This window comes from Rana temporaria, chromosome 1 (assembly GCF_905171775.1).
Source record: "Rana temporaria chromosome 1, aRanTem1.1, whole genome shotgun sequence".
Taxonomy (NCBI): domain Eukaryota; kingdom Metazoa; phylum Chordata; class Amphibia; order Anura; family Ranidae; genus Rana; species Rana temporaria.
The window spans coordinates 273,349,299-273,373,913 of record NC_053489.1 but is presented as its reverse complement, the minus strand read 5'-3'; the positions used below and the strand labels follow the sequence as shown (position 1 = coordinate 273,373,913).

Here is a 24,615-nt window from a genome sequence, read left to right as displayed (position 1 = left end):
GTTTTGAAAACCACTTGAACAGGAAGTAAACCTCCCCTCTTAGAGAAGGCAGGAATAGCCATACAAAGGTTTTTGTTCTGAAACACATCAAAAAGACAGGAAGTTAGAGGAACTAAAATGAAGACACAGACATCAATAAAAACCTAACAGTGGTTCTAAACCTTTCCCACGGTATTCAAAACTATAAAAAAAAAAATTGGCCAGAGTTGTCTTTGCAGAGGGCATTGCCTGGCCCCCCATTTAATCACCTTTGCACCTCCTTGTATTCCACAGCCGGGGCTGAAATTGTCTGTATCACTCAGGAGAGCAGTGATGTTACAACCAGTGCAGGATTTAGACCTTGGGGGGCCCAGGGAACTAAAATTAATGATAAACTTCATTCTTGTCTTGCCAGGACACATAAAGAAGGAAGGTCCTCTCCGCCAATTTTGTCCGACACTCTGCTATGTCATTCTGTCCAGGGTCACGCGCCTGTTCCAAATTTGACTAATCTCATAATTTCAGGTAATACTTGCTAAAAAATTTTTACCATATCTGAGATGGCAGAGTTTTGGATTTTCCCCTTCACCCAATCAAGAGAATGTTTCCACTGTTGCAAGACCAGGTGCCTGTTGCCAACATCCCAGTTAAACATAGAAAAAAAAACAGGAACCCACTTTGAAAATTGGGATTTGAAGGGCAACCAATACACCACAATAAGATGTTTAAAAAATATATCAATTTATTGTTACATGTTAAAAGATTCCAAAAATGAACAGGACAGAAAAACATAAACAATAAAATACACAGCTTATTATACAGACACCATGTTCATTGATGCATTTATCTAGGGTTTTTCTGTCTACCTCAGGCGTTTCAGGTCAACAACCTTTCTTCAGGGGTATTTTAAAGGAGATGCATCTGTTCAACAGTTTCACCACAGATGGTTAGGGTGTTGTATGGCTGTGTTGGTATTTAAAATAAATAAATATTGCCTTTGCCTTGATGGACGAACCACTGAGGCGTCACTGCCCCTGGGCCCCCACAATGGTCCCCACAAAAGAGCCGCTGATGTCCAGACTTTAAAAGGTCAGTAGATACTGTGTGATCATATTATATGGAAGAGCCGTCACTGAGTGCCCTCATGGGGGGATGTAATTACATACTTCCCATAGACCACCACAGAGTGGAATGCATCCCTTGTATGGTGCATAGAGATGTTTGTGTGTTCCCCTTCCAGGAATAGCACAATCAGGGTCAAGTGTCTCCCACTGTGATAAATTGATGCTGGTCATTAACTTCACTCCAACATGATGGGGCCGGGGCTGTTGCCTGACACTTTCCAACATTTTGTTAACTTTTTCCTTGTCCCATCCACTTGTCTCTTGTAAACAAGCCAATCAATTCTGTGACACAGCCATGTTAAAACAAAAATCTTAAATACTAAAATAATATGAGTAGTTAAGAGTAGAACTATAAAACATCAATCACACTTTGTTAATTTTTTTAATATTAAAACTAATTTTATAATTATAAAAAATATATATAAAGGAAGTCTGGGGCCAGAGGGTGCAATTGCCCTTTTTGCCCTCTTATAAATCTGGCACTGGTTACAACCCTCCCCTGCCCCAGACATATGGCAGTACTTGGGTCTAGCGATTGGTTGCTGGGCCCAGACAATGTCACACAGGAGCAGATCACATGCCCTCCTAAACATCAGTGCCAGGTATTCTCCTCAGCTGTGGAGGAGCAAAGAACTGCTAGGGGGCGCAGTTAGACTCGGTTCACACCAGCCGAATCCAAAGTTGCAACTTTGGAGTCCGAATTTGAACAACTTTGATCTGACTTTTTACACTCTGTGCACTGAAGTCGTATCAAAGTGGGACTAAAGTAGTTCAGGAACCTTTTCTAAAGTCGGACAGACTTGTGTAGTATCAGTTAAGACAGCTCTCATGGGGAAACACTGAATTCCACATGTCATCCGACTTGGAGTCTTCTAAGTCGGATCCTATGTTGCATCTGTGTTAACCCGAGCCTTAAGGGGGCCAGGAATGCCCTTTCCCTACATGGGCAAAGGGATAGTTTTGCTTTAATTTCTCTTTGCCCTACACCCTAAACAACACCATGCTGACTGATGGAGCAGGTACCCTTGTTTATAATGTTCTATGAACCAAGTGAGGACAGATCATATCAGAACAGAAACTCAAACTGCTACGCACAGTCTAGGTAAACAGGAACTTGGGAGGAGGTAAAAAAGTGTGTTGTTTCTTAAAGAAAAATATATATTTTTTTAATAATAAATATTATGTGTATATTATAGTAGTGCGGTTTTATATTATGCCAATTTTAGCTACAAACTAGTAAAACCTACCACTCATATTTCATTTTACCTCCTGCGACTGAAGTCTACAAGATGAGCATCATTTTCAATAGAGATACTGCCTTTATAAATGGAACTGTCTGCCTCATAAAGTGTTTAAATTATATGATCTACCACACTATTAAATATAGATCTTTATTGCTAGCTTAATCTCATGTTAGATGTGGACATAATTAGACTGCTTTCTACAGCAGATTTAAGGGATGTTTCTCCCACGCAGCAAGAGGCAATGATGGTAATAAGCATTTGGAAATTAATCTGAAAAAGATGCTATTGTACATGTCGAGAAATATTTTCAATTAAGATACCTTGCCTGATCATCTCCAAGTTCAAACGCATGTAACAGATGGACGCCTAAAATGGGACACTTTATATAGCCGAAAGGAGGACTTTTCATTTCTTTTATACCATAAGAGAATGGCATGTTGTTGCCAGCCGTTAATTAGGTCTGCCAGTCTGCACATTCCCCCCTCTGTTAATCAACGCTAAACAGGTTGCCAAAGCTTACTCTAGCTCTTCCTCTATAAAAACTGGTAAACACACTCATTTATTTGCTCAGTTTTACGTGTTGTAATTCTGTGTCCATTTGTTATGTTTTGAAGTACAAATGGCAATATAACAAAACTGAAAGTCATCACAATCAAACAGATTCTGCAACCACTGGATGAACAAATTATTGTACACGAAACATGTATGGTAGCATGCAATAAAATCTGCGAAAAGCATGGTAGCTAAGTGGTTGGTGTTTTTGGCCAAGGCTTTGGTAGAGTTTGAAACCAACCTGGAACACTATCTTTATGTTCTTCTTGTGATTTTTTTGGATTTGTTCTGGTTTGTTTCCACATTCCAAAGACTAGCTTCCACCTGAATCTGTGTGTGAAAGTATGGTAGTGTAGCTAGCCATATGCTGATCGAATTTTGTTTTAATATGTTTGTTTGATTTTCTAATGGTTAATGGGGACAGATTGATGTTCATTTTTCAACCATGAGAAAATTTGAAGCCTTGTCTTATCCGAATTAACAAAATTATAACTGTTAATAGGGTCCTCAGTCAGGAATAACTGTTGTTATTGAATTTGTATACTGTTGCAAAGGATAGAAAACTGAACATTAAAGTTCTATACATTGGAAAGGCAACTGAACGAAAATTTGTTGAAGTTGAACTAAAATTATTTGAGTCAGTGTATGGGCACTTGGCTATGACCCGCTTTAAGGGACAGATGTGAATGGTCTATGTAAGCTGTGTGACGAAGCAGTGCTATATAAATACAGAAGAAAAAAAGAGGGGTTGATTTAATAAAAATGGAGAGTGCAACATCTGGTGCAGCTCTGCATTGAACCAATCAGCGTTCAGGTTAATTGAACAAGCAGCAGTTAGAAGCTGATTGGCTACCATGCACAGGTGCACCAAATGTTGTACTCTGCAGTTTTAGTAGATCAACCCCAAAGTGTGCTAGAAATCAACTTTCTAATGGTAATGAGGACAAATCGATAATAATTTTTAGAGATGCACCAGAATTTTGGTGGTTGAAACATATCGGGTGAAAATTGTGTTTTCAGCATTTTGCAGATAGAAAAAATGGTCCCGATATTGTCGTTGAAAACGCACGTGATTTTACCACGATTTTGCTGCAATTTTACCATGATTTTACTGTGCTTATGGTGTGTTTTTCATAGGTCATGTGATTCAAAGAGCGCATCAAAAACATAACATGGATGCATTCTTGGTGCATTTTCATGCATTTTAACGGGGAGGTGGGTTTTTGGTGCAGTTTTTTTTAACTGGCCATAAATGCAGCAAGCGAGATTTTTACCACCACAATGGAAGCGCAACGGACCAGTGTTAAGACATGCATAGAATTAAAACACGTAAAACGGTGACGTAAAACACATGCTGAGAAAAATGAAGTTCAATGCTTCCAAGCATACGTCGACTTGATTCTGAGCATGCGTGGATTTTTAACCGATGACCACAGACGATCATTTTTTTCTATCGTTTTTTTAACCATCAGAAAATTTTAAAACAAGTTCCTGTTTTTTTTTTGTATAGATCCATATTTCTATATTATGTTTTTTTTATGACCATTCATTTTTTTTCTAGAGTAAATCACAGATTACAATTAAGGCATCTATAGTTTGTCCATTTAGAGCAGATGTGCCCAGCCAGTGGCCCGCGGAGCCCTCTGATCTGGCCCACGACCTCCTGCTCTGGGATGGAATGAAATAGAATAGAATACTGTATTAAAGGTACGTTATTATTACTAAAATCACAGTGTGTGTGTATAAATGGGCATATCTGTTCTGCAGTGGTTACTGTGCTTCTTTCAAACTGATCCACAGGTACAGAGAAGTGCACCTGTGGGTTACCTGGACTGAGCCTTCTATATAGACTTCTATTACCTGGTAGTTTGGTGTGCTGAGAGTAGAGTAAGCTCTATAGAGCCGAGTGGGCTGCCATCCACATACTCCACTCATTGTGGCCCGTGACCGGTTACCAAGTCGCTTAAGTGGCCCTTGCTCTTCAAAAGGTTAGGCACCCCTGATTTAGAGCAAGGTTTTCCGCCATGCAGTTTGTTCATCGGAGCCTCTCAAAAAGCATGGTGTTATTACCAAACACGCACACCGGATACACTAGGTTAGAGCTTACACAGAGCTTATGGACCCTCCAATTATCTCCATGTGACACTGCTTGAGCAATGTTGAATTTTTTATTCTTGGAAATCAGAGGTCTCCAAAAGTCTCCAGGACAGTACACTGGCCCTTTGATCACCTGATAAAAAAATATTTGATAGGTGGTCAATGTTTCCCTAAACACTGGAAAGGAGAAGGGTTACTTTACGCTAAGAATAGTATGCAAAGTCCACCAAAACTTTGGTAACTAGTCATTATAAGGAATCTGTTGCGATTTGGCACTGCGTCGCTTTGACAATTGCGCGGTCGTGCGACGTGGCTCCCAAACAAAATTGATGTCCTTTTTTTCCCCACAAATAGTGCTTTCTTTTGGTGGTATTTGATCACCTCTGCGTTTTTTTGCGCTATAAACAAAAATAGACTGAAAATTTTGAAAAAAAAAGCAATATTTTGTACTTTTTGCTATAATTAACCACTCTGGCGGTATTCCCGAGTCTGGCTCGGGGTGGAAATCCAATACCATAAGCGGTATCCCTGAGCCAGACTCGGGATTGCATTGCAGTGTTCAGGCGGAGATTACTTACCTTGTCCCCTGGATCCTGTGATGTCTCCCCGCTGTGTGACCGAGCTGTCTCCTCGCTCGATTCACACAGTGCCCGTGTGCCGCTGCGCTCCGTTCCCTGTGACGTTATGATGCACGGGGGTGGAGATCGGCGCCAAATAAAAAAAAATAAAAACACAGTACACATCTTACAGATTACAGTACTGTATGAAATAAATACACACCCCCTTTGTCCCCAGTGTCCTGCATGTACGTTTATATAATAAAGACTGTTCTTTTTGCATGGAAATTGTAGATCCATAGCAACCAAAAAGTGTCCCTCTATCTCAAAAGTGGTTTTAGACCAGCTAGAAAACAGCGATAATAAATTAGAATCACTTGCAGAATTGAGAGATAGTGATTTGTGGGGAAATTCGTCATCAAACACTGAAAGTAATAATTTTTATTATTATTATTATTATATTATTTTTATAATTATTTATATTTATTTAATATATTATAATTTATGATTTTGTGTTTCAAACTTTATCATACCTGGGATGTCTACTAGACTCTTGTTTGGACAGATTTAAGTGAGTTATTCCTAAGAATTACAGGCCTACAATATAAAACGCCAAATTTCCATGCAAAATAATGGTACCGCTTTCAGCACCTAAAATCTGAAAGAATCATACCGCCAGGGAGGTTAATATCCCCAATTTTTTTTTACAAAAAAAGCAAATTTTTCTCAGTTTAGGCCAATACATATACTTCTACATATTTTTGGTTAAAAAAAACGCAATAAGCATATATTGATTGGTTTGTATAAAAGTTATAGCGGGGGCTCGTTTTATGTTTTTTTTCTTTTTGTGACTGCGATATTATGGCGGACACTTTGGACACTATTTTGGGCCATTCACATTTATACAGCGATCACTGCTATAAAAATGCACTGATTACTGTATACATGTGACTGGCAGTGAAGGGGTTAACCACTAGGGGGCGGGAAGGGGTTAAGTGTGTCCTAGGGAGTGATTCTAACTGTTAGGGGGCGTGGCTTACTGTGACACATCACTCATCGCTGCTCCCGATGAGAGGAAGCAGACGATCAGTGACATGTCATCAGGCAGAACAGGGAGATGCCTTGTTTACAAAGGCATCCCTTCGTTCTGCCATTCCGTGACCTGATCGCGGGACACCAGCGGACATTAAGTCTGCGGGTCCCGCGAGCACTGTCACAGAGACCGCGGCCCGCTAAGTGAGGGTTTAAAGTAACGTGTATATATACGTTGCTTTGCTGCCCGTGCCATTCTGCTGACGTATATCTATGTGAGGCAGTCGGCAAGCGGTTAAAAGCTAGCAAAGGGCTGCATGCAGTCAAATGGCCGCAGTTTGGAGGCCCCTGCTTTACATCAATGGCCAAGAACACAAGTTCTTCTGATGTTCCTGATATGTATACCTTTTCTGTGTTGGTAATGAAGCTAAAAAGCCAACTTCACAGCTAGGCAACTAGGATTTTTAAAAGTAGAGCAGTAATGGAGCCCCAACACTTTACCTTATCATTCTACACTGAGCAAAATTATAAACGCAACACTTTTGTGTTTGCCCCTATTTATCATGAGCTGAACTCAAAGATCTACAACTTTTTCTATGTACACAAAAGGCCTATTTCTCTTAAATATTGTTCATAAATCTGTCTAAATCTGTGTTAGTGAGCACTTCTCCTTTGTCGAGATAATCCATCCACCTCACAGGTGTGGCATATCAAGATGCTGATTAGACAGCATGATTATTGCACAGGTGTGCCTTAGGCTGATCACAATAAAAGGCCACTCTAAAATGTGCAGTTTTATGCCACAGATGTCGCAAGTTTTGAGGGAGCATGAAATTGGCATGCTGACTGCAGGAATGTCCACCATAGCTGTTGCGCTTGAATTGAATGTTCGTTTCCCTACCATAAGCCGTCTCCAAAGGCGGTTCAGAGAATTTGGCAGTACATCCAACCGGCCTCACTCCTGGACAGCTGCTGCAACAATATATTTGCATAACCAAATAATTTCAACACAAACTGTCAGAAACCGTCTCAGGGAAGCTCATCTGCAGGCTTGTCTCTCCTTATTGGGGTCTCGACCTGACTGCAGTTTGCCATCGTAACCAACTCGAGTGGGTGAGATACCGTGACGAGATCCTGAGGCCCATTGTTGTGCCATTCATCCACGGCCATCACCTCATGTTGCAGCATGATAATGCACAACTCCATGATGCAAGGATCTGTACACAATTCATGGAAGCTGAAAACATCCCAGTTCTTGCATGGCCAGCATACTCACCGGACATGTCATCCGTTGAGCATGTTTGGGATGCTCAATGGCAGCGTGTTCCAGTTCCTGACAATATCCAGCAACTTCGCACAGCCATTGAAGAGAAATTCCACAGGCCACAATCAACAACATGATCAACTCTATGCGAAGGAGATGTGCTGCACTGCATGAGGCAAATAGTGGTCACACCAGATACTGACTGGTTTTCGGATCCCACATTTTTCCATCTGTCTGGCGGATCGGATTGGATGAAAATGCACTCTATGGTCCGTCTTTCATCCAATCCCCCATAGGGAAGAGCGGCGCTCTGACAGGTCGGTCCCTGTCATCTGCCTGCTCAGCGGGGATCGACGGAGCGATCCCCGCTGAGCAAAGTGGAGCCCATACACGGACATGTCCATGTGAAAGGGCCCTTAACAGATTTAAACAGATTTGTGAACTATATTTGAGAGAAATAGCCTTTTGTGTACATTGAAAAAGTTGTAGATCTTTGCGTTCAGCTCATGATAAATGGGGCAAACACAAAAGTGTTGCGTTTATAATTTTGCTCAGTGTATATATTTGGAAAGTAAAAAGCGGATGAGCTGCCACAGGGTTACTGCACTTAATAACAATTTGCACTACAATATTAAATAACAGCCAGTATGACAACTGACAATACATATACAGTATAGGCTTTGAAGCTCCCGCTAATCAACTATTAATACCTCTGCCCTATAGAGATAGAACTGAGATGAGAGGGAAACTGGATCAGTCATCATAAATTCCACTACTTTGCGAGCAAACTCTTCTCGCAGGGCCTTGGCTCTTTTGAAGAGGCTGACTAGCAGGTTTATCATACTTTTTTATACAGTACGTATTAATAAATGACATTCTCTTTGATTTTGTTTCTATAAAGCTATATGAGATTGCTCAATCCCTGTGAGTGGCAAACACTGCATTGCTAAATTAGCCTGTCTGAGGATAAAACATCATTGCTTCAACATTTAGTCATTTCGTAAATTCAGAAACAGTACAAATGTTCAGCTCTACAAAGCTAAACAAACAGACATCCTGTGCTCCATTTTTGAATATCGTTAGACTAAAATAGACTCTGAAGACCATCATTTTTCATTTTTAACACTCTTGGCTGGGGAATGTTCTGCAGTATGCTGCTGAACAGAAGCCAAAACACTGAATATCTGAAAATTCAGATTAGAAGATAATCGGGGGAATTTATAAAATGTGTCATAGACAGGTATGTGAATCTGTGTCTGCGCTGAGGAAGAAATGTCCACATTGGCACCCAGAGAAGAGTAGCTTTTATTTAACCATGCCCTCTTTAAGCTCCTTACGCTAATTTGGCCAACCCCATAATTCATTGTCACGTGTAGCGCACTGCATCATTTCTCTATTCATGGCGGATTTTGTCATTTAATCCTTTAATGCCTGCCTCTTGCTCCAAAAGTCTGTGACCAATGTTTTTGAAGGACATGTTCAAAATTGGGATGTCATTTTGTGGATGTGGCTACAAAGGAGTGTGTCAGTAGGGTGTCTCCAGATTTCAAGGGTATTGTTTACAACCCATAGGGGTGCGCATAGGGTGCGGTGCAAATTTCCCCTGCTTCCTGGCACCCCCTGCAGTGCTGCCAGCTGCTGCAGGGGAGGTTTCAGGGTGGAGAGTGGGGGAAGGGGCCAGTAAATATTTTGTTTATCATCCCCTTCCTTTTCTGAATAAACACAGTGAGTGATCTGTACGGATCGTTCAATCTTAACTGAACTTAAACTATGTTTACTATGCTTCAGTGTGTAAATGAGCAGGAAGCCATTCAGCACAACACTTTCCATTCATTCACTGTCCAGTGCAGCTAAAGCTGCAAAGAAAGGGACTAGGGAATCTTTGTCTGCCTCAAAAGTGAGACATCAGGGGTCTGTTTAGATTCTTGATATTTCACTAAAGCCCCCAACAGGGCTGCTAAAAAAAATTGTAAAATAACAATTAAAAATAATACTGTAAAAAATAATAAAAATAAAAAACGACTGACACCAATCTCTGCTCTACTGACACCATCCACTGCTCTGCTTATATACACACATGTGTGTGTGTGCTCTATGGTGTATGCAGTAGGATGTGCACACCAATGTTACAACCAGTCACATTCCAACTTTCATTTGCACAGTTAATAATTTGAAAATCTAAGAAGGTATCTGAGAAATGGGCAGCACTTTTTATATATGTCATCCCTACAGTGAAATGTGCTATGGAGCAGTGAACTATAGTGATCACTCAGCAATTATCTTTTACTGTTCTGACTGAGGGAGGCTGAAATCTAGTCCTATGTGACAAAGGACACTACACTCATTAAATATGCATGGCTCTTGTTTTTTGCAAAATAACTGAAATATATGTCCCCTTTTAGCATTTCTTTTTTCCATTTTGTATTTTGGTTTACATTTTATTGCTCTCCAACAATTGCAATATCACTTTATGCGATGTAAAGCACGTGCCTTTTTTACAAAAGGTCTTTGAATCTGTCTTAGGCCCCTTTCGCACTTGTACGACGATTTGTGATGGCAAATTAGCATGACAAGTAGTTTCCCTTGATTTCCAATGACAACCATTCATATTAGTACGACTTCAAGTCGTTCCGACTTCAAAGTAGTCCCTGCACTACTTTGGTCTGATTTTGATGGCACTTACACAGGCATTCCCTGAAATCGCGGCCACGAATCACGGTAAAATCGCCTTTGAAGTCGCAGTAGTGTGAAAGGGGCCTAAGGCTCTATTCACACTAATGCGTTTTTTGGTTCATTTTGCATTTTGTAGAAATGCAGGGAATTTTTTTAACATGGGCTCCTATGTAACATGTTCACATCAATACATTTTTGTGCCTCTGCGTTTTTGGAAAGGGTCAGGGACTTTTTTCCCCGCAAAATGCAGCTTTTTGCATGTAATAGAATTTAATGGACCCACATCCAAAACGCAAGTACTGCGTTTTTACAGCGATTTTGCCACGATTGACGTTTTTCTTTTTTCTTTTTTTACACTGTATCTAGCTGGTTGCTAAGGAGAGGGTCAGGAAGCCGGTCACCTTGTCCTTAACAACCGACAAGTCATCAGCGTAGGGTTCCCCCCCCAAGGTCCATACCAGGGTCTTGTATGGATTCGGAGGGCACCCCCATCCAAAATGTATAAAACCCATACACATTCACAAAAAAAAAAAGTAGTGTAGTGATACAGTAGACCATGGGTCTTCAAACTACGGCCCTCCAGTTGTTCAGGAACTACGATTTCCATCATGCCTAGTCATGTCTGTTAATGTCAGATTTTTTACAATGCCTCATGGGAAGTGTAGTTCCACCACAGCTGGAGGGCCATAGTTTGAAGATCCCTGCAGTAGACAGTTTTTGACAAGTCTTTTATTAAAAATATCTTCTTATTCTCCACTTCTTCCTCTGGTCTTCCTCCATCTTCTCCCACATCTTCATCCTCCGGTCTTCTCCTTCTTCCGCTCTTCTTCTTTCTCCTTTGTCTGGTGCTTCTTCCTCTGCTGCTGCTCCCGCCGACAACCCACCTCTGATGGGTCAGCCTATGATTAAGTGGCGTTGGTCAGCCACGTAACGCGTGAGGCAAGTTTGTAGCCGTTGGTGACGCTATCGCTGCTCTCGGCCGGGAGCAGTGAGATCTAACTACACTGGACTATGTTTTAAATGAAGTGGAATTACATGCTGCTGTTATAATTTGCAAGTGAAACTGGTCTGCAGATTGATTGGGGACGTGAATCTGCGGCCAGTGGATATTCATAAGGCTTATTATAAGCCTCCTAGAGGCGAGAGGCTGGTACTACTGGTCACTTGGAGTGGAACACGTTTCTTTGGATTTCTTTTTGTTTTTTTGGGCTGCATGTCTTGGATTCCCAGGATATATACTCTGGACACTTATTTCACAATTGCATGAAGATTGTATTCACTTGAATTATGTTTGGACTTTTGCTTCAATGATCCTTAATATATTTGCACCTTATTAGCACTTTTTTATGCACTTGCTAATATTGCACATTAGTATATTAATTATTTATGTTATTTGATACCAAGTGTTTGATACGCTGCTATTTAGCACATTGCACTTTATTGCTATTTTTTTTTTTATATATATTGGTAAGCGCCCCAACACCCCCCATTACTCATTTATTCCAATGTGTGAACATTATTTAGTTGTGGCTGCCACCTAGTCTTCACATTATATATTTTGTTATTTGGTTTATTCACTTTAATGGTGGATCTATAATTTATATTCATTTTAATTATTAGTGTGGTTTGCGCATCAGTTCCCCCCATTGCTCACCACCTCTGATGCAGCATCCCGCTAATCTGTCGGCGCCGATGTCCCCATCGTTATTTAAGAAATGCAGGACATCGCCGCCGACAGATCAGCAGGACGCAGCATTGGAGGAGGGTCGTTGGCGGGAGCGGCGACAGAGGAAGAAGAACACCGGACAAAGAAGACAGAAGAAGAGCAGAAGAAGAAGCAGGGGGAGAAGGAGAAGATCGGAGGAAGAAGATGAGGGAGAAGATGGAGGAAGACCTGAGGAAGAAGCGGAGAAGAAGAAGAAGAAGAGATTTTTAATAAAAGATTTGTCAAAAACTGTCTACTGTATTTAACACTACACTACTTTTTTTTTAGTGAATGGGTAGGGATACAATGTACCCCATACTCATTCACATATGGGGGGCAGGGTCTGGGGGCAACATCAACATGGGGGCAAGGTGCTTTGGGGGAGGGGGGGCGCAGAACCCCCCCTGCCACAAAACACCCATCCTCCCATGTTAAGGGCATGCAGTCTGGTATGGTTCAGGAGGGGGGCGCTTGCTCGGATAAGGGTCTGGTATGGATTTTGGGGGGACCCTCACACCATTTTTGTGTAAAAAATAAAAAAAACGCAAATCGCAGCAAAATCGCGGCAAACTCATATTAAAAACGCGATACTTGCGTTATGGATGCGGATCCATTAAATTCTATTACATACAATACGCTGCATTTTGCGGTAAAAAAAAGTCCCCGACCCTTTCCAAAAACACAGAGGCACAAAAATGCATTGATGTGAACATGTTCCATTGGAACCCATGTTAAAAAATGTCCCTGCATTTCTGCAAAATGCATTAAAAAATGCGTTAGTGTGAATAGAGCCTCAGGCTAGATTCACACCGATGTATGTTTTGTGCTTTTTGAATTTTGCAGATTTGCACTACAGTCCATTTAACATGGTTTCCTATGGAACACGTTCTGTAGTGCAAATCTGTAAAATGCAAAAAGCACAAAAAACGCATAGGTGTGAATCCAGCCTAACATGAACAGTAGCACCTCCATTACTAATAAAACAGAGGGACCAGAAACGTACATGCTGCATCAAATTGAGATGTGGGATTTTTATTGTAAACTGGAAATCCCTTTAAAAGCAAACTATGGCAGCCATGTGTCCTTCCCCTGGCCACACTAACCCACCCTCCCATGTTGAGGGCATGCTGCCTTGTATGGTTCAGGAGGGGGGGGTGCTTGCTCGTCCCCTCATATTCCTGACCTGCCGGCTGCATGCTCAGATGAGGGTCTGGTATGGATTTTGGGGGACCCCCACGCCATTTTTTACATTTTGGCATGGGGGGTTTCCTCCTCTGAATCCATACTAGACCTAAGGGCCTGCTATGGACCTGGGGGGGACCCCACGCCATTTACTGTATTTATTGGCGTATAACACTCACTTTTTTACCCTGAAAATAGAGGGTAAACTGTGCCTGCGTGTTATACACAGGGGGCTGTGGAAAGTTTTTTGCCTGAAACTTCCCTCTTAGGCCCCGTACACACGACCAAACATGTATGCTGAAACTGGTCCGCGGGCCAGTTTCAGCATACATGTTCGGTCGTGTGTAGGCGCGAGCGGGCCGAATTCCAGCAAACATTTGCCCGCCGGGCCTTTTCCCAGCGGGCAAATATTCCTGGACGTGTTTTAAAACCGTCCGCTGGAATCCTGCCCGCTCGGACATGTATGGTCGTCAGTACAGACCTACCGTACATGTCCAGGCGCCCGCCGTCCCTCGCATGCGTCGAATGACTTCGACGCATGCGTGGAAGCCTTTAAATGGCAGGCCCGCCCACGTCTCCGCGTCATCGCCGCGTCATCGTCGCGGCGACGACGCGGACACGCCCCGCGTATTGTTTACGCGCGGACTTCTGTACGATGGTGTGTACAACCATCGAAAGGAAGCCCTCTGGCAGGCATGTACGGTGAAAACGGTCCGACGGACCGGTTTCACCGTACATGTTTGTTCGTGTGTACCCGGCCTTAAAGTTAGGGTGCGTGTTATTTGCAGAAAAATACAGTATTTATTTTTTCACGTTTTTTCTTTGCCGGCAATTTTTATTTTTTACATTCAGCAGGAAAACTCGCTGACAGCTGAAGACTCATTAGTCAGCTGTTAAGGATGTGAGGGTCGGCTTACCGACCCCCTCCTTAGCAGACAATTATATATAGTAAATGTACAGCAAAAAAAACACAAATCGCAAAACGCTAATCGCGGCAAAATCATGGCAAACTTTTTGGATGCGGGTCCAGTATACTCTATTAAATAAAAAATGCTGCATTTTGCGGAGGGAAAAAATCCAGACCCTTTTCAAAAATGCAGAGGCACAAAAATGCATTGATGTGAATGTGTTCCATAGGATCTCATCTTAAAAAAATTCCCTGCATTTCTTCAAAATGCATTAAAAAATGCATTAGTGTGAATCGAGCCTAAGAGTGACCACTAAGGTCACAGGAAGTTTAACTATTGGCTGTCTGCCCGCCATGTACTGTGGCGAGCGACAGCTGTAGGCAAAGCAACATATCCGTATGTTGCTGCCTCCTTCTGTGTTTAGGGCGTGCGCATGCGCACCCCCTGCATGGCTCGTGCTGTGTACAACCAGCAAGCCAAAGCCGATTTAGGGTTGGGACCCGCTGATCAGCTGTGTGTAATCACAGCCCAGAGCTCTGTGGTTCATAATCTGATTTTATTTCTTATCTGTGTTGACAATACAGAGCTCTGTACAGGGGGAGTGATTTGTCAGTTTGTCATCCCTGCAAAGCAGGGATAAGAAATTTGGAGAACATTACTAAAAAGTAGAACACGTTACACACATTACACATAGTTAGGCATACTTTTAACCCCCTGATCGCCCTAGATGTTAACCCCTTTCCAGCCAGTGTCATTAGTATAGTGACAGTGTATAGTATTATCACTGATCACTGTGATGTCAGCTGCATTTAGTTATATCTCCCAGCGTCAGTTAGTGTCAAATTTGCCATTTTTTTATTGTTTTATTTGATGTGTTTTATAGCAGAAAGTAAAAAAAATATTGGGTATTTTTCAAAATTTTTTGGCTTTGTTTGTTTATATCACAAAAAATAAAAACCCAGAGGTGATTAAATACCACCAAAGCTCTATTTGTGTAAAAAAAATTATATAAATTTAGTTTGAGTACAGCGTTGCATGCAGTAGTGAAGTGCCGAATAGCAAAAAATGACCTGGTCATGAAGGGGGTAAAATCTTACGAAGCTCAAGTGGAGTATAATTGCCTTTAGTTCAAATATTGCTGATACCAACCTGCGGCTGGATTATCCACAAGAATACATGGTTGAAGCAACATCCATCTCCAATGTAAAGTGAGGAGAAGCATGGTTATGGAATGGACAAGTCTCTATCCTCTCAGGGAAGGTGTCCCAAAGGGATAAAAATGAATGCTTGTAAACATATACTGGGTTAAATTAATTATTGAAGACAAAAAACAAGAATATACATCCTGTTTACAATGAACACGTACCTACTACAATAGCAAACAAAAGATCAATGTTATATTTTAGCGTGAAATGTATGACCAAACTAAATTTTTATGTTGTAGTTGACATCACTGGGGACAACACCACGGAACCATCAACTTGACACAGTACCTTGCCTCGTAACGAACTAGCGTGACACACATACATATATAAAATACCTTGTAAGCTCTTCTTTTATCTTCAAAGGCTCATGTGGGTAGAATTTCACTCTAAAGCACATGGTGTATGGTGGATGAGCTGAAACGTTATAAAACAAAAACAAAAAAGTATGAGAACAGCGCAGGGTATAGTTGCAGGATGAAAATGCAGGAGAGGACTCTTAACAGTTAGTGAAATGGTTTTATCTGCAGTACCAGCCAATGTAGTAAATCAAATCATGTCATCATGCTAGGAGAGTTGAATGTGTTTGCTTCCATGGTCAGTGATCATTACGTAATGTCAAAAGCAGATATGAGGATGTGTTTATGTAGATCATATTGAAGCCAGGCTTGATGGTCGGTCGACCCAAAAATGATGCCCCAGTTACAAGTAAGGTCCTATGGCCTGAGTCTGCCACAGGCATCCTGTTCCTCTTGGGGAGTCCGATACCAAGACCCCTGAGACATGGTTCCTGAGTCCCCTTCTACCTACCTTAGAAATGTGGGTGTTCCATTCCACCCTTTTATTTTCTTACAAGTCAATAAAAAAAAAATCTCAAAGGGCAGAGTGAGATTCCTCAAATAGTAACAGAAGTTGCACAGACCTTAGTACTCAAGATCTCACCACATGTCCCTGTTAGATATGCAAAAGGTTTTATTGATTAACATGAATCTGTGGCCTGGCTAAGAATAATGAAATTCATTGAAAAATTCTTACCCATCTTGAAATCAGCTTTACAACAAACCCGTGCTGACTTCTGTAGGTGTAAGCATTGTGAAATAATTCATCCTCAAATTTGCAACAGAGGCCCAGGCATGACAGCATTATTACATCTCACAGCCCCTATTTACACATGAGTGTTTAGTAGCTTGAAGCTCCGAAATGCTCAACATCCAAAATCCTATAGTTTTTATTTGTGCCTGTCCACACCTGACACAGCTTTCCATTACAAAAAATAAAACACTCAAGCCTCAGACACCCACAAAACATGCAAAAACAACTGAAAAATTACCAAGGACACACAGATTAGCTGTGATCGTAGCCCCTGTTGGGATCTTTGGGGACAAATTGCTCCACAGTGTCTGCAGCTAGAAAGGTCAGGGATGGCTGTTACAAAACTTTTTTATGGCTTGTTAAGGTTGAGTAAACATTTAGGGGCAGATCCTCAAAGAAATTACGCCGGCGTATCTCTTGATACGCCGCGTAATTTCAAATTTTGTGCGTCGTATCTTTGTTTTGGTACAGTATCCACAAAACAAGATACGACGGCATCTGTGTTAGATCGGACAGGCGTACGTCTTCGTACGCCATCGGATCTTAGATGCAATTTTTCGGCTTACGCTAGGTGGCGTTCCCGTCGCCATCTGTGTTGAGTATGCAAATTAGCTATTTCCGACGATCCACGAACGTACGACCGGCCGTCGCATTTTTTTACGTCGTTTCCGTTCGGCTTTTTCCGGCGTATAGTTAAAGCTGCTATATGGTGGCGTACTCAATGTTAAGTATGGCCGTCGTTCCTGCATCTAATTTTGAAAATTTTACGTTGTTTGCGTAAGTCGTCCGTGTATGGGGCTGGCCGCCATTTACGTTCACGTTGAAAACAATGACGTTCTTGCGACGTCATTTGGAGCAATGCACCCTGGGAGTTTTTATGGATGGCGCATGCGCAGTTCATTCTGCGCGGGGACGCGCTTCATTTAAATGAAACACGCCCCCTACTCGCCCAATTTGAATTCCGCGCCCTTACGCCGCGAGAGATACACTACGCCACCGTAACTTACGGCGCGAATTCGTTGAGGATTCAAACCAAAGCCAAGTAAGTTACAGCGGCGTATCTTACATATGCGCCGGGCGCAGCGTATGTATGTGGATCTGCCCCTTAATGTTCATATGGAGAATGGTTGTAGCAATATGGGATTTTTTAAGAGCCATACACAAAGAATGTGAGAAGACATAAAATGTCACAATTCATTGATATACAAGGTTACAATTTGTTAAAATAAATAGGAAGTATAAACAGATCTCAGATATACTATCATAGTATATTCACATATATAGTGGTAACACAGTCATGTTCCCAACATATTTCACCTGTCAAGGCTTCTTTAGGGGATTTCGATGACCACGGTTTGTGTACAGGCAAAAAAGGAGTGGCCATTGGACAAGGCCATGCCCAATAAGGATAGGTGGAGGCAACAAGGTATGGTGTGACTGCTGGAGACACAGAAAGACCAAGATGTGTAATTAAGGGAACAAACACAAGGAAGCGCCTAACTTCAGAGTCCAAGGCAGGTGGCAGGCATTCAAAAACTGAAATGCAGATGGAACAAGATATGGTATTTACCCTTGGACTCAGTAAGTGTTGGAGCGAACAGCACCGTCCTGGCTCAAGCCAGGAATATACTAAGATAGCATAACCAAGATGTGTTTATACTTTCTATTTCTTTTAAACAAATTCTAATCTTGTATATCAATAAATTGCGAAATTTTATTTCTTCTCACATTCTTTGTGTATGGCACCTAAAAAATCCCATATTGCCATAACCATTCTTCATTTGATTACTTGGTGTGGTGTGTTTAGAGTTGATCACTTACCCACATGTAAAAATGTCTTTCCTATTTAATGTTCATAGTTTGGCCATAGGTTTACATTAATTCTCCAGCATCAGAAATTTACATTTTTGGGTAGAGTGAACATTTAGTAAATTTTAAGAAACTGTACTGGCTCTCTGTATCCTTTTTTTATTTTTATTTCATATACTTTTTCTATGATATTTATGTTATTTATGCATTAGTCTACTGAGATCATTTTAGATAAATTCATCATTATATAGTGTGTATATATAGTAACCATACACATATACATGTCATCTGCTTCATAGTCATAATGAGTTCAAGATATCACATACCACAGCTGAAAAAAAAATGGTATTGCTTTTTTAAAATAACTGTCTATATATGTTTATCAAAGACTATTTTGATTTGGGATTTGGGTCTAACGACATAAATAGTATCAGCATTGTCAACTTGTCAATGCCATTAAATTCTTTCCCCAGCTTTGAGCAGTATTGTTAATCACCCTTGAATTGAAGGGCTTTTATCATATCAGCAGTGCAGGAGAGTATGTCAACATGGGAGATTTATGTTAACTTACCTTTCCCTCATGGGGGCCAGTAGATTGGCACCCCTACTGGCTGGGAGACGGAACAGTACAAGGAAACTCAAATTGCGTTATTGGACCACCCTCTTTCTTGAAAACAAGAAAATTACATTTCTACACATGTACTTAGCAGAAAGAGGCATGCCTATGTGATGAAAATTATAGTATTTTTTTCTTAATTAAACAGTTTATTCTATGTGATCATAGCCCATAAGAGTTGTGTCTACTGAAAATCAAATTATCGCCGCAGACTGCTTAAAAATATAAATTTGACTTCACTCCTTCCCTTCCCCTATGACAGCCAGGGATAGGCCTCCAAACATCAGGACTGGAATGTGGGCAGGTAGCTCTAGCAGAAGCCACATCCTATCCTGATTACGTGGCTGCTGGTTCTACACCAACCGCAGTGCAGGCGCGATGACGCCGACAACAGAGGAAGGCAACAAGCACAACATGAAGAGTAGCTTAAGTGTACTGGTCATCACGACCCGAAGCAGCTGAAAATTGGATCATAGGACCATGAAATAAGGTAATATTAGTGGGTGATAGGAATGTATTTTGAAAGATGATCTACAGATTACAGAAACAATGTGGGAGTAGCAGCCCCCCTTCTTTTTTTTTAAGTGGAATTTTACCCATAACAACTTGATTAAAATAATGTTCTTTAGCAAGGAACATACATTCCACATTAACAGTTATGCAACCAAAATCAGTGAGTGCTGTAAACTGACTCCAGCATTGCTCCTTTTTGCCAGAAGCTGCCATTTTGCTGAAGTACCTAAAAATAGAGAGCAACTGAGCATTTTAAACAGTAATGAGACTGAGGCCGGGTACTCACGAGCAAACATGTACGGTGAAACCGGTCCGTCGGACCGTTTTCACCGTACATGCCTGCCAGAGGGCTTTTGTACGATGGTTGTACTAACCATCGTACAGAAGTCCGCGCGTAAACACTACGCGGGGCGTGTCCGCGTCGTCGCCGCGGCGACGTGGGCGGGCCTGCCATTTAAAGGCTTCCACGCATGCGTCAAAGTCATTCGACGCATGCGAGGGACGGCGGGCGCTCGGACATGTACGGTAGGTCTGTACTGACGACCGTACATGTCCGAGCGGGCAGGATTCCAGCGGACGGTTTTAAAACACGTTCAGGAATATTTGCCCGCTGGGAAAAGGCCCGGCGGGCAAATGTTTGCTGGAATTCGGCCCGCTCGCGCCTACACACGACCGAACATGTATGCTGAAACTGGCCCGCGGACCAGTTTCAGCATACATGTTTGGTCGTGTGTACGGGGCCTTAGTTTTACATAGCTATACCTGAAAAATGGGCCAGCCTGAAGTGATCTAGCAGGACTTAATTTTCTGACTAAAGTTCCACTTTAAGTGGCCATAAAATGATGGAAGAAATTAAACCACCAAATCAGGACTTATGCCGCGTACACACGATCATTTTTCGGCATGAAAAAAACGAAGTTTTTCGGCATGTAGAAAAAAAGTTTTTTTTTCCAACTTCATCATTAAAACGACGTTCCCCACACACCATCGTTTTAAAAAAATGCTCTAGCAAAGCGCGGTGACGTACAACACGTACGACGGCACTATAAAGGGGAAGTTCCATGCGGATGATGCCACCCTTGGGGCTTCGTTAGCTGATTTCCTGTTAGTAAAAGACGATTTGCGCTTTTCTGTCTGTTACAGCGTGATGAATGTGCTTACTCCATTATGAATGGTAGTTTTACCAGAACGAGCGCTCTCGTCTCATAACTTGCTTCTGAGCATGCGCAGGTTTTTAATGTAGTTTTAGCCCACACATGATCATTTTTTACAACCCGAAAAACGACATAATTTAAAACATTGTTAAAAAATGGAACAATGGTCGAAAAAAAAAATTGTCGTTTTTCAGAACCCGAAAAATGATGTGAAGCCCACACACGATCATTTTAAATTACATTTTTTAAAAACGCCGTTTTTTTTCATGCCGAAAAATGATTGTGTAAACGCGGCATTATACCTTACACATCAAATTATAGATATATATTTCTATATTATAAACATAAAAGACGGAGGGACAAATAAAAAAAAAAAACATAAGGGGTGTCCACGTAAATGTAAAAAAAAATACGGTACTGGTGGTGGATTCCAATAATCCACTTGTTGGAGCCCCTCATTGGGATGACGTAGATAATTATTGATTATAAATAATAGTTTCCCGGTGGCAACTGGTACAGGGGCTGTCAGTGAAATGGAATAAGGTGGTTGTAGGGTAAGGTGCTATGAGAGGTCAGGTATTTAAAGTTCAAAACTTCACATTCTGCATGTGGTGAAAAAATGCCTTCTCTTTGACAATTGTTTACGATAAGGCTACTCCATGACCCATGAGTTAGCCTGTATACATGACTGCCTTATGGCAAACGGGTATTTGTCCTTTATGCTTTTCTTTATTGTTGAACTGTTATATACTGTATGTTTATTTTATTGTTTTGTTATCTGAAATTTTTCTTTGTGATACGCTTTTGTTATAGCGTATTTGTACTGTCAAAAAAAAGTTGTTAAATTGGAGCTCCATCCAAAAGGGGAAGCTCTACTTGTCTGCCTCCTCCCACCCTCCGCTGCCACATTTGGCATCTTTTAGGGGAGTGGGTAACTGGTTTTGACAGATACCCACTCCCACTTCCACCTTGGTTCGCCACGGCAAACTCAGATGGAAGTTCGGCCCCCTCCTTCTTCCCCTGTAGCCAGACCATTCACAGAGCACAATGTGCTTCATGCACACTCCGTATTGAACCAGCTGTAAAGGCGCAAGGCTTCACTGCCGGTTTCCCTTAGTGGAGATGGCGGCGGAAACACCCGATAGCCAAATAAAAAATAGGCTCGGTGAAGACACTGCTGGATTCCTGGACAGGTAAGTGTCCTAATATTAAAAGTCAGCAGCTACAGTATTTGTAGCTGCTGACTTTAAATTTTTTCTGAAGGAGTCTGGAGCTCCTCTTTAAGGAATGCAAGGGGCACATCACATGTCAAATGAACTATTATGTTGCAGCACATATAGATTATTTGGTGTAAAGCAGAATGTTAACTATCTTGCACCATCATCCTCTGGGCGCACTAATGCAACTTTAATTGCGACAAATATTGAGAAACACATTTTTTATTCCATTCCATTTATTTGGTGCAAAATGTGAGACTTTTTTAGAGTGAAAAGTTGCACTTGGGATTTCTTATTACAATTGCTACATTATTTGCATCTTTAATTTCAGACCTGTCAAACTGAACTATTATTTGGCGGACAAAAAACATCAGGTCTCTGTGTGCAAAATATTTGCTGGACTGACAACAGTGTATATGGTCAATCTAATCTGTGCTTTCATGGTGCATATGTAATGCACAATACAGACATTCAAAAACCACTGGTTTATGCCCAAAAAAAACAACTCACCATGTGATTATGTGAAATGAATGTTTAGTTGCTGTACATACAGGTAAATACTGATAAAGCACGAAGAGACTAAATAAAACTATATGGAAATTCTTCGTACAGAACTGAAACCTCCAAAGCATGATTAGAGGACGAAACAGAGACATATTTAAATAGAACTAAACCCACTGATTTAAAGCTAAACTTCAGGAAACTTCAATGCTCATTTAGGTGTATGGGACATGGAAATATATATTCGTATATCCTCCTCTACTGCAGTCTCCATTGCACTGCTAGACCGGTCCCTGAAGTGTCACTGAGGGACAGACCACCACAGCATGGGGGAGTGCCATATGCTGGGGGAGCAGAGGATAGGGGGTAAGTAAAAGTTATTTCACTGGCCCCTAGACCAGAGGTAGGAAGCTGTGGCCCTCCAGCTTGTGGATCTACATGTCCATGAGGCATTGCAAGACGGACAGTTACAAGCATGACTCCCAGAGGAAGAGGCATGATGGGACTTGTAGTTCCGTAACAGCTGGAGGGCTGCTGTTTGCTCACCCCTGTCATAGACTAAACAAGCAATTAACCCTTGCAGTGCAAGCACAGTCTCACTGTAAGGGGGGGTTTTCAAGTTTTCTGGAGTTCAGCTTTAAAGTTGTCTTAACCCTCAGTGTTTTTAACCACTTAAATGCCCTACTTTGATAAAAAATTGGATGACGAAGAGTTACTTTAAACTCAACGGCTCGAAAACAGAACAAACATCCTGCAACAACATGGACTCCCCCGCCCATTCTGGGTAAAAGCATCACCCCTAGCACCAAAGTCAAAAGTCGCGGAGTCATTTTTGACACTTACATGACAATGGATGCACAAACAGGGTCAGTAGTCAGCGGATCCCACCATCTGCTGCGCCTGCTACGTAGACTCACCCCCTTTATCCCAAAAGAAGACATAGCAGTCGTGGTGGGTACAATTATCAACTCCAGACTTGACTATGCTAATGCCCTGTACCTCGGACTCCCAAAATACCAAATCGCTCGTCTGCAAATCGTTCAAAATACAGACAGACAGAATCACTTTCAAGGCACTCTGTCTAACGCATAAGTGCATTCGAGGAAATGCCCTCCAATATCTATGCGAAAAATTAAAAGGTCACAACCCCAATCGCGTTCTGCGATCCACCAACCAAAATCTACTCCAGATACAAAGCCAGATACAAGTCTAAAGGAGAACGAAGATTTGCAGTCCAAGGACCTAGACTATGGAACGCTCTACCAACCAGCATTCGATTGAATTACCTGGCCTTCAGGAAAAAAATAAAAACCCATCTCTTCTGAGGGCAAAAAGGGAATGGACACTAAGCGCCCAGAGGCGATTCAGTTTGCATGTGTTGCGCTATATAAGTTTCTCACTCACTCACTCACTCACTTAAGGACCTTGGCTGTTTTTCAGATTTGGCATTTACAAGACTAAAACTGTTTTTTTTTGCTAGAAAATTATTTAAAACCCCTAAAACATTATATAGATTTTTTCTAACACCCTAGAGAATAAAATGGCGGTCATTGTAATACTTTTTGTCACACTGTATTTGCGCAGCGCCCTTACAAGTGCACTTTTTTTGGAAACAATTCACTTTTTTGAATTAAAAAATAAGACAACAGTAAAGTTATTTTTTTATATATTGTGAAAGATAATGTTACGCCGAGTAAAATGATACCCAACATGTCACGCTTCAAAATTGCGCCCGCTCGTGGAATGACGTCAAACTTTACCCTTAAAAATCTCCATAGGCAACATTTAAAAAATTCTATAGGTTGCATCTTTTGAGCTACAGAGGAGGTCTAGGGCTAGAATTATTGCTCTCGCTCTAACGATCGCGGTGATACCTCACTTTCATATGCGGGCGCTACTCACGTATGCAGGGATTTCTAAGCCCCAGGCCGGTGAGGCGGTGACCCAATGTCTACTAGCGGGTGATCGCCACGCTGCAGGTAAGCAGGCCTGAGGGGGGGGGGGGGGGTAAGGAGGGGGTCCTGTATAAGTTCACCTTACAGATTTTTTTGTAAAGGTGAGCTTACCCTTTAAAGTGGAATTCCAATTAGAACCTAGCTAACTCTACTATCTGTCACATTCTAAGCCTAATCTATCTAGCTCAGCAAAGCAAAAATTGCTATACTTACCTGCTCTGAAGACGATCTGCTCTGGT

General features: G+C 41.6%; 1 protein-coding gene across 2 annotated transcripts in view; it reads right to left on the bottom strand.

Annotated features, from left to right (window-relative positions):
* Nucleotides 1-24,615, bottom strand: part of FRMD3 (FERM domain containing 3) — a 289,794-nt gene that overhangs the window by 103,843 nt on the left and 161,336 nt on the right. Inside the window, exon 4 of one of the 2 annotated variants that reach the window (XM_040355603.1) lies at nt 15,858-15,936. The exons of the other annotated variant lie outside the window; for it this stretch is intronic. Within the exon in view, the coding sequence (XP_040211537.1) occupies nt 15,858-15,936 (79 nt within the window). The remainder of the gene's footprint in view (nt 1-15,857; nt 15,937-24,615) is intronic. 2 annotated transcript variants of the gene reach the window in all.